The sequence below is a fragment of the Cyclopterus lumpus genome, chromosome 3 (assembly GCF_009769545.1).
Source record: "Cyclopterus lumpus isolate fCycLum1 chromosome 3, fCycLum1.pri, whole genome shotgun sequence".
In the NCBI taxonomy this organism is placed as follows: Eukaryota; Metazoa; Chordata; class Actinopteri; order Perciformes; family Cyclopteridae; genus Cyclopterus; species Cyclopterus lumpus.
In genome coordinates, this window is record NC_046968.1 from 26,087,298 (window position 1) to 26,098,638 (window position 11,341).

The window sequence follows — 11,341 nt, forward strand, 5'->3', positions numbered from 1 at the left end:
TATGTTGTTGTAACACATGTTCTGTTTGAGCTGTTTGATAGGCCCTAGCATATGTTTTGTTTCTGTTGGAATACATTTGTTCTCTGTTTGAGCTGTTTTTTCTGATTGAATAAATTTCCCTCAAAAGAAAAGCTTGAGTCCTGTTCGTTTATCTTTGGATAATGACCGCCGGACAATACATTATCCCTTACATATGGGGGGGAGGGGGGGGGGCCCTCTCAGGGTTATTCTGCAGGGGGGCCTCATGTGTTTCTGTTACGGCACTGAGTATTATATATATATCTATTTAAAAAACAGTATCACCACTACGACTAAGACGAGTGGATAAGGATGCGACTACTACTCAACTCCATGTTTAGGCCATGTTTACTATTAGAACTCTGTTTATTTCCATAAGGCCACGCTACAAATATCATAAATCTCCCCAAAAACATTGAAATGGTAATAAAAACAATTAATATTGGATTAATGTGAGTGAAGAGGAGCTCCCGTGCTTTTAAAGGCAGACGCATTGGGAATGCTCAGTGAGACGTCCACCGATTGGCCTCCGCTAGCAGAATACAGTGATTTGAGATTTTGCCTCGATGGCGCCACCAGGTGGCCACGAACGGCCGTGGGCTCCGTTCGGCGCAAGTCGGCCTAAATTGACAAAGATGGCCGACCGCGACTGCAAAATGTGGGACGTTCCCCTTTCGTTTAGTGGCGGCCATGTGTGTTTGTAAACTGAACCTAGAACGTTACCCCGGGGTCTTTTGAACATAACTCGCTCTTGTATTTTTATTCATGTAGTTCGTAGTTTGGACAACAAACAGCTGGTTTACTGACTTTGAGGAAGACTCCCTTGTTTTTAAACCAGCACAGCGTGGCATCTCTTCTGCGAATAGAACATCTTTCAGCGCCTCAGGGGTGGACCCTTTGATTCATAGCCAAAACCTCAAACATGCAGCACATGCACGTATCCAAAAGGTTTACTTTGCACTGCATGTGTGTGTGTGTACTATATATTTACGGAGAAGGAATGCGACACTATTCATTTGTGGGAACTGATTGAGTAAAGAAACTGTACTAAAGCCCTCTGGGTCCTAAAAAAAACTACTTTTAATATCACTAATACCACTAAAAAAAACAACCAATTCTCTTGAGGGCTGAGATATTCCTTTATGCACACCTGATACCTGCCGGGCTCCATGATAACATGCACAATGCCTTCAGAGTAAATCTCCACAGAGTTGGTAAAGGTTGCATCTTGTTACCGGGATAAATGTGCTTTGCTCAACACGTTCGGCTCCAAATGTCATCCAAAAAAAAAAAAAGCATTTGAAAGGATTACGATTCATCCAAAACTGTATTTTTGGCAAGCAAAACGTGTGCGAATGAGCCGGGAGAGACGGGGTCGTGTATCCATGTCGCACTCGGCCCAGATATTGTTTGAATACGATGCTAAAACGCAGAGCAGCTGGTTTGTTTTTTTTTTAATTTTTTTTTTTTTTTTTTGTATTTCCGCTTCTCGTAGTTTTCCCCCCCCAGAAAAATGGCTCACTTGCATGGAAAACCTTGGAAAAGTCATTGAAAAATCCCAAAGGTTTTTGGAAAAGTCATGGAAATTTGTTATATACCATATGTGAAATAATTAATATGCTTTTTTAAAAGAAAGACGCTCAAAATATAAGCAGGCATACGCAAATTTACGCGCTACATTTTCTCACTTTTTCATGTAAAACACCGAGATTTCACAAAAATGTTTGGTCATGGAAATTTGGTTAAAAGTCCATTGGTCAAAATGTGTATAAAACACACGATTTCCCCCATTTGTCCAACAAATGACACGTAAGCTTTCTTGTTTGTTGCCTTCCAGACGTCGACGAGTGCGGCGTGCAGACGCACACCTGCTGGAACGACAGCGTGTGCGTGAACCTCCCGGGAGGCTACGACTGCGTGTGCACGGCCGGGCCGGGCTGCGGCGGCGACTGCCCACAGGAAGAGGAAGTCAGGCGCAACGGAGAGGACTGGAAACCCGGCTTCGACCGCTGCGCGATCTGCTCCTGCAAGGTACCGGAGATGAACGCGCACATTTGTGAAGTAAAAGTAAACAAGTAAACTTTTTCTTTTTTGTTAAAGTCCACTAACACGCACCAACAACTGGCTTTCGCCTCCAGTGAGAGAGGTTTAGGAACGGCCTTCATTTTCATTCCCCGGACAAATTACTCTGCAGAACGCGCGGTTCTCTTCGACACCGAGTGTATCGCAGATCTTTTTACATGTTAAAAACAGATATGAGTACTAAAGAGGAGGGGGGGTTTGCCTCGCAGCTATAATTTAAAACTGCATCTTCCTTTTAACTGAGCTGCTTATTTAAGAAATCTTCCTATTGTCTGCAAAAGGACAAACTTTTAGCTGCTTTCAAAGGGGATTTTGGTGGAGAATTACTTGGCAATCGTCCAAAAGATTATTAAAAAAAACTTTTTTTTAAATCTCCAAACAGAAAAAGACGTCAACCAACTGTAATTTCTCTTTTCGACTTCCACATGAATACCAAGGTCAAGCAACTTGGCACGACATGCGTCGATATTCACCAGATTCCTTTTGAAGGTCCCTAATTATTTATTTTTGCCCCTCGAAGAAAAAAAAATGGTCTCGCTTTATAGTTTCACCTGTCAGGAATGGAGACGGTCATCAGCAGGTGTTGAGCACGACAACGACTATACGGTGCATTGATGGACGGGACGTCGCCGTCAAAGAGAAGAAAGACAAAGACTTGAGACGGGAAGAAGAGTTGGATGAATTAACATTGAAGAGAATACATATTCTCAAAGAGGGTTATGAAGCAAACAGGGGGATAGGCTGGTAGGAAATACAGAGTACTCTTTTTTTTTTTTTTCCTGGCGTCTTTCTTCTTTTTACTTTAATTTTTAGTAAATGAATAGTTTTCTCCACCTCCAAAAGCCAAATGCTGTTTTATTGACGAGCCAACGGCTCCGAGCCGACACTCCACTCAGGGGTGAGACTGATGAGTGAGGGAACCCGTCACGAGGAACGCTGTGCACACGCACGGGGAGGTCAAAGCTGAACCTGGAGGTCTGAGTGAGGCGGCGAGATATCGATCAGGTTTTTAGTCTCTGGGGAGTTCCGGCTCAGTGAGTTAGATTAATACACAGCGCGCGGGGGGAGGTTTTTTTTATTTTTTTTTAATGCGATGACAGCCGCGCGCAGGGCGGTTGATCCAATGATGCTTCATCGGCTCATAAAACTCTGGACTGAAGCAAATCCTGTGACACTCCTGTGTGTGTGTGTGTGTGTGTGTGTGTGTGTGTGTGTGTGTGTGTGTGTGTGTCGGGAGTTTTGACAACGTCTCATTCTGCATCTGGTGATTTAATGTCATGTTGCCCGTCCACTTATTTTTTTTATTATTTCCACTCCGCGAGACGCTTAGATGGCTCCGGGGGGAACCGGCGTTGGAGAAACTAAAAGTAAACGATAGAGGATGACGACAGTATAGGCCGAGCATGAAAGGGTTGTAAAAAAAAAAAACTCCCGAAGATTTGACATCAAAAGGTGGAAACTTATCTTCTCTACTCGACGTTTTATTTGAAGGAAAATAATTTAAAAAAGGGAGAAATTTATAGATTTCAGAGTTCCACATGAGTAATTTAAAAATAAAAAACGCTCTCGAGTTAAATTACCTTCGAGGAGAAGAAAGAAAAAAATAAAAATATCACACCGAAGGACTTCATCAAAGTCGTCAAATTCATCATGAAAGTTGTCGTCGTCAAAGTTGACGTAAAAAAATTTTTTTTTAAACGAAACGACGTAATGATGTTTCGTTAATATTCACTCCGCGTGTTATTGCTGGCATTAAAACGATGAACGGTTGCGCTGTGTGCTGTTGGCAGTGCTTTCCCCCGGGCAAGCCAAGGGGCCGTAACTGTTAAGACCTCCGGTATTGGCGCCCTGGGACTCGGCTGTTAGCGTAGCGGTGCAATACGCATCGATAAAAACATTGGCCTCCCGTATTGCGCAACGATTTTTTATGCCCGTGCATTTTCTAACTGGCCATTCCGTGCAAAACATTTTTATTTATTTTTTTTACATCTCCATTGCAATGTCGTCCCCGTGCCAGACAAAGGAGCTGGCTTGCGGCGAGTAAAATGGACCGTAAAAAGTTTCCCCCGGGTGGAGACGGGAGAGTCGGGGACACGCGGCGGCTTCAAGGCCCGGCAGATTGAATCCTTCGCTTTATGCACAGCTCTTAAAAAAATTGCTGGTAGAAAAATTGAGATTTGAGAGTTGCATTTTAAATCCTCCGAAGGTATGCCGGCCTTGAATGATCTGCCTGAATGAAAGTGGCTCTCTGTAACGGCGTCAGATGTGCATCTTGATCCCGTGCTGAAGTCTTTTGAATCATAATACAGGGGTTCAATATATGTTTGCGATCGCAAGCCACCTTCATAGTAAAAAAAAAAAGAAAAAAGGTTTTCCCTGTTGACCCCGGTGCTCTTTGTTTGTGCAGGACGGGCAGACGTACTGCAGGAGGAGACCCTGCGACTGCGCAGACCCGGACGAGGACCTGCTCTGCTGCCCCGGCTGCGACAACAGGCCCAGCAGCCAGTGTCTGGACCAGAGCGGACGCACGCTCTACCGCAGCGGGGCGTCCTGGCCGTACGGCTGCCAGCAGTGCCGCTGCATGGTCCGCACACACACACACACACACACACGCGCGCGCGCACACACATTGTCGAAAAAAGAAAAGCCAGAATCTCCTCATCAACATGGAGCTCCGAGCTCGGCCTTGTTTAATCCGGCTGCTCAGCTGTGTGTGCAGAAGGCTCGGATAATTATCACCTCTCTAATTAGAGATGTGGCAACTAATCAGCATGTGAGCTGTGACTGTTGCCAGATCAGCCGATTCGCGCGCTCACACACACACACACACACACACACAGTAACGCTCCTCTCACCTTTCTCTTTTTTTTCTTCTTCTTCCCACCTCACTCAGGAGGGGGAGGTGGACTGCTGGCCTCTGGTTTGCCCCGCGTTGACGTGCGAGTACACGGCGGTGGCGGAGGGCGAGTGTTGCCCGCGCTGCGTCGCGGACCCCTGCCTGGCCGACAACCTGTCGTACGACATCCGGCAGACGTGTCAGGACCCCGCGGGCGCCGTCCGCCTCAGCGGAGACACGTGGCGCATGTCCAACTCGCCCTGTACCACCTGCGAGTGTAAGGTAGGTAAAAAGCGGCAGCAGACGACCACCACAGAGAAGGTTTTTTTGGCGTGTACCGTGCGGCGGCCATGTTTGATGAGAGACCGCGTTTCAGAGCGTCTCTCTGAGGTTACGCCTGCTTCTCTGTCTTCACGAGATAAATACGAAAGAAAATACCCCCAAAAAATTGATCTGTTGTTCTTTTTCTTCTTTATTTTTAAGCTACAATAATTTAAATAGCTAATCGGATACATGGAGCGGGTTATCTGATTTGAATTTTTTGCACAAAACAATCTTTTCGGGGTCATATAGGCAGCCGCAGCAGCAGCTGGTTGGTGAAGACACCGTTTGCCTCAACCTGATTACGTACATTAAGATAATTATCTTTTTCGTATTACCGGTTTTCAGAAATGTGATGGTTACACATATGCAAATGAGGCATTATCTTATTGAATACATTTCTGGAACGGAGGGGAATGTTGGATATCTCTCCGCAGAAAATACTTTCATATACTAGATATGACGATAACATTTTGTGCGAAAGCTTTTCATGTCAAATGTTCTATAAACCGGGCTACGATTTCACAAATGAAGAAAACACCCTTCAGTAAGTCATCTTGAGAAAAATGTCGTTAAAGATATGTATTAAAAACTTCTACAGATGGACACAATCACGAATCTTCCACAGTTAATTGCTTACATGAAGAGAATGATTGTTTTAATGTAATGTGGATGTTTTCCTTCCACTAGAAGATATGTTATGGAAGCAAAATAACCCAAAATCAATCCGTGTCCTTTTCGTTGTATCACGCCGTGCAGATTTTTAAGTTTTAAAGATGACGGCCTTATTTTTTACAAGTGGTTCCAATTGAGAGTGCGTCACTGTGACTACAAGCAACATATATATATATATATATATATATATATATATATATATATATATATATATATATATAACGTATATTTAAAACTCTCCGTCTGCTCTCTCCTCCTCTCAGAATGGGAACGTTTGCTGCTCGGTGGATCTCGAGTGCCTGCAGAACAACTGAGGATGCCACGCCCCCTCCCCCCTCCGCCGCCTCCCCCCTCCTTCCATCTGACGACTCCCCCCTTCGGATTTCATAAAACAGACTCACGCACACACATGTGCATGCCAGTGTGTGCACCGAAAAATACAAACATGCACTGGACGGAGGTGGGGTGGTTGAGGCTGTGCTTTGATGCCGTAACACAAAATGCGAGTGTGTGTGTGTGTGAGAGAGTGAGTGAGTGAGTGAGTGAGTGTGTGTGTGTGTGTGTGTGTGTGTGACACAGTCACTTTGTCGTGTATGTGTCTTTGTGTTGTTCCCATGTCACTGAATGTCTTGAGGAAAACTGTTAGCATTACTTCCCGAACCCCCCCCCCCACCCGAAACAAGAGAGGCGGAGCTAAAAAAGAGGAGTACCAGCTGGACAGATGTTGAGGCGCTCCAGCTGTCTGTGTTGCAACCTAGAAAAGTCGTCATCATAAACATTCATTATTGTGAAATTGACCAACTCCCAGACTTGGCAACGTCGTGGGTAGCAACGTGTCAATCACACTGTAGACACGCCCACCTGCTTTATGGTTATTTTACTTTTTCAAAAAAAAAATGGACTATAATTTACTGACTGGACATCATGCTGTATTGAAGAAGACTTGAAACTATCGATTGAGACCGTAAACCCATTTTTATAATGTAAACTGATGTAATAAATCAATGTGAGGAGGAGGATCATTTTCTCATAGACTTCTGTACGACCTGAAAAAAACAGAAATCACTCAAAAGCAAACAAATCTTAACTTTTTAGTTATTTCAGCGCATTTACATATTTATGCTTCTTTTTTTTTTACGGCTGCACAATGTAAACCGATCGAAGGGCGCGTAAACTTTTGACAAAGCAGCGCCTGAACGCACCATTAGTTTTTTGGACTCGACCATGCCATTTACAAATTGTAAAGTGAGGTGTAACTTTCTGAGGGATGATGTGACCCGGTGTGTGTGTGTGTGTGTGTGTGTGTGTGTGTGTGTGTGGGAGTAGAGAAAAGCGTGCACGTTTTCTCCTCATGTTTGGTAGTCTGAAGGTGTGCTAATTAAGGCCCGGGTGCATGTAACCCCCCCAGGAGGTCTGGTGGTCTTTCCTGCTCCGGGTCACACATTCATTCACAGCTTTTGCACACTTCCTCCTTCCTCCTCCTCCTCCTCCTCCTCCTCCTCCTCCTCCTCCTCCTCCTCCCCCCCCCGTTGGTGCGTCTCTAACACATGAGCGCGGGCTTTGACCGTGGTGTTGCGGCCATTAAATTAACGCTTTGAGTCCATCGTCACTCGATTACAGCAGAAATCTGACACGCCTGGTGGTTTTCTTCGGTAAACTTTTTGTTACGCAGTCAAATCATTCGAGGATAACTGTTTTGTTTCAAAGCTGGACGTTCAAGGTCTCCTCTTCACCTCCTCTTCTCCTCCTCCTCCTCCTCTCTGGTTTCTTTGCACGCTGTCAGCATATTGCAGATATCACGACTCAATTTCCCCTTTTTTCAGAGAAATCCTGCTCCCACAGATGGAGATAATCCTTCAGAGTGAAAATGAAACATTCATTTGGTTTCATCAAAGCTGCTTTTTTTTATATGTGAAATGAAGTAAATCTGCTGCTGGAGCTCTTTGCAAAACTCTCAAATAATGGGACGATAATGCAGGGCGGCACAACTACGACTGCCAGACAAAAGTTTTAAGACCCAAGACCAAAAGCCTGGAGTTCAAAGTAAACACCTCCTCCCCCTGATGACCTTCCACGCTGACCTTCACACTACTTCTTGTTTTTTTTGAGGATATTTTGTTTCCACTCTTTCACGTCGTTTGGACTCTTAAAACCACGGCGCTCATTTCACTAACGTTGTGGGTTTTTTCTCCTTTGTGTCCTCGACGGTTTGTTTTTGTTGTTGTTGTTGTTGTGTGTGTGTCTCACTTTGAGCATCTCCTCCGTCGTCACAACGGCTCTTGTAAAACTGAAATCGTAAACTGTGCACAAAGTACACACACACACACACACACACACACAGAAAAACAATGTCTGTAAATGGAAAGCAGGCATTTGTACAAAGGGGTCACACAGAAAACGATGTTTTAAGGACGACGACGACTTTAAGACACTTAAAAAAATAAAAAATAAACGTTTTTACATACCTGACGATATACAATTATACAGTTTTTTAATTATCATTGTGTTCATGAATAACGTGTTACTTCTTTTTGTGCGATAGGTTCCGTTCCGCTGTAAATAATGTGTAAAGGGATTCTGTAAAGAGAGTCGGGCTTTGTGAATAATTCTCACTCGCACACCTTCTTAGAGGGAGAGAGAGAGAGAGGGGGAGAGAGAGAGAGAGAGAGGGGGAGAGAGAGAGAAAAGCAACATTTCTATTGTTTTTACTATTTCTTTATTTTTTTATTCTTGCCTTAACCCTTTTAGTATCGGTCATAGTTTTCTGTCTTTTTTTCTCATTGTTTTGGGACGACATTGTGGATTCGACTGGCCTTTTTGTGTGTATGTACAGATCTCCGATCAGTTGTTTCCCCTCCCAATAAAAAGTGGATTTTGGGGATTCAGAATGAGCGTTGACCAGGAAGCCTGGACAGACTTCAACTCACATCTTTATTTTGTATTTCTCCCCCCCCCCCCCCCCCAAAAAAAAAACACACTTCTATTTGAACTGAACTGAAAAATAGAACTATGTACACATGTAGAAAAAGAAAAGAAAAAAGAAATCTAATGTTGAACATGACAATGTTGTTATTGATTTAGTTCCTACTCCAAAAAAAAAAAAAAAAAAAAAAGCCATTGTGTTACTCCTTAAATGTCTGGATCTTCTGGGTCCTGGGGGGCTTCTTCATGTTTTTGATCGAGGAAGCCCCCCCCCCCCCCCCCCCCCCCCCCCCCCGGGTCTGTTTCATCGTTTCTTCTCCAGATCAGAGTGGCCGACCTAATTGTACTCAAAGGGTTAAGTGTCATTTGACTTGTGTCGTGATAAAGAGTTTGCTGTAAAGAAAAAAAAAAGGTTATTCGGTTAATAAATATTTTAGTTGTTTACTTTATTCGAGTCTTTGCATTCAAAGTGTGACGATGACGATGATGATGATGATGATGATCATCATTTCCCCGAGCCGTTTCTCGGGGGTGGGGGTTGGGGGGGGGGGGGGGGGGGGGATTAGTGCCCTCTTTTGATGCTTTAAATGGAGCCGGCACAGCGGCGCTTCAGAGGCCAAAAAAATAATAAAAATGTGACTGCTCCCCAACGCGGGACGTGTTTTATATAATGTCCTTACAGCGCCACAATTAATGAAAAATACACCCAAATGCAGGTATTCCCAAAACTAGTAGGAACTTTTTCTGAAATGCATGAAATTAGGATTTTGGACAGTGTTTGGAAGAGGTGTGACTTATGATTTGAGTATCATTAATTGATTGATTGATTGATTGGCAGCTACTTTAGATGGAAATGCTCTCATTTTAGTTATTTTTATTCTCCATAGTTTAAATCTAGTCATCGTTGACGACAACTCAAAACATTTTAGTCACCAAAATGTCATCAGATTTTTAGCTAAAAATATTTTAATTCTTATCTTCAGCAGCTTCTTTTTTTATTTATTTTTTGTGTATCAAACATCTAGCCAGAACAATAACTTATTTCACATGAGATTTGATCTTTTCATAATCAAAGGATGAATGCTCGGTGGATATCGAGAAGGAACTTCACGGAGAAACGGTCCGGACCAGAACACCAACCTGCTGCTGCTGGAGGAGCTAGAGGAGCTAGAGGAGCTGGAGGAGCTGGAGGAAGGGGCTAGAGGAGCTGGAGGAGCTAGAGGAGCGAGCTGGAGGAGCTAGAGGAGCGAGCTGGAGGAGCTAGAGGGGCTAGAGGAGCTGGAGGAAGGGGCTAGAGGAGCTGGAGGAGCTGGAGGAGCTAGAGGAGCTGGAGGAAGGGGCTAGAGGAGCTGGAGGAGCTAGAGGAGCAAGCTGGAGGAGCTAGAGGAGCGAGCTGGAGGAGCTAGAGGGGCTAGAGGAGCTGGAGGAAGGAGCTAGAGGAGCTGGAGGAAGGAGCTGGAGGAAGGAGCTAGAGGAGCGAGCTGGAGGAGCAAGCTGGAGGAGCTAGAGGGGCTAGAGGAGCTGGAGGAAGGAGCTAGAGGAGCGAGCTGGAGGAGCTAGAGGAGCTGGAGGAAGGAGCTAGAGGAGCGAGCTGGAGGAGCTAGAGGAGCTGGAGGAAGGAGCTAGAGGAGCGAGCTGGAGGAGCTAGAGGAGCGAGCTGGAGGAGCTAGAGGAGCTAGAGGAGCTGGAGGAAGGAGCGAGCTAGAGGAGCTGGAGGAAGGAGCTAGAGGAGCGAGCTGGAGGAGCTAGAGGAGCTGGAGGAGCTGGAGGAAGGAGCGAGCTAGAGGAGCTGGAGGAAGGAGCTAGAGGAGCGAGCTGGAGGAGCTAGAGGAGCTGGAGGAAGGAGCTAGAGGAGCGAGCTAGAGGAGCTAGAGGAGCTGGAGGAGCTGGAGGACTTCATTTCATTTTCCCACATAAACCCAATCCCGAGCATTAAGAACAACGACACAGAAATAGTCTCAATTTAAGTGAGAAGATTGAGGAAAATCTTACTGGTTATGAAAAAGAGTAACAGCTTTAACGTGTCCTACAAAATGCATTATTATAGATATTGCCATGACTACACCGTAATTAAAGACGCAAATGATTGACAGATATGCATATCTGGAAACTATACTGACATGTATAATACTGACCTGTGGCTTGTAATTATGCTCAATATGCCAAGCAAGACGTAAATGTTTCTCTCTTTTAAAACAACACATGAAAGGGTTGGAAGCACGAATCCACGAGAGAATATGCACTTCATATTTTACAGGAACTATTATGACATCAGTCCCACTGCGTTGTCTGAACATCTGCTTGCCACAGATCAGTATGAACGTCTTTCTCTTACACGGTGAATTGAGATGCCTCTGGGGAGGGGGGGGGGGGCTCTAGGGTGCAGCACTGGGGGGGGGGGGGGGGGGGGGGGGGGGGGGGGGGGGGGGGGGGGGGGGGGGGGGGGGGGGGGGGGGGGGGGGGGGGGGGCAGTCAATTAACCAGCTG

General features: G+C 45.1%; 1 protein-coding gene across 1 annotated transcript in view; it reads left to right on the plus strand.

Annotated features, from left to right (window-relative positions):
• LOC117726650 (protein kinase C-binding protein NELL1-like) overlaps positions 1-6,246 on the plus strand; it is a 183,911-nt gene extending 177,665 nt beyond the window's left edge. The window contains exons 17-20 of the mRNA XM_034526897.1: positions 1,856-2,049; positions 4,508-4,684; positions 4,994-5,218; positions 6,196-6,246. Of these exons, the coding sequence (XP_034382788.1) occupies positions 1,856-2,049; positions 4,508-4,684; positions 4,994-5,218; positions 6,196-6,246 (647 nt within the window). The remainder of the gene's footprint in view (positions 1-1,855; positions 2,050-4,507; positions 4,685-4,993; positions 5,219-6,195) is intronic.
• The last annotated feature ends 5,095 nt before the right edge of the window (positions 6,247-11,341 follow it).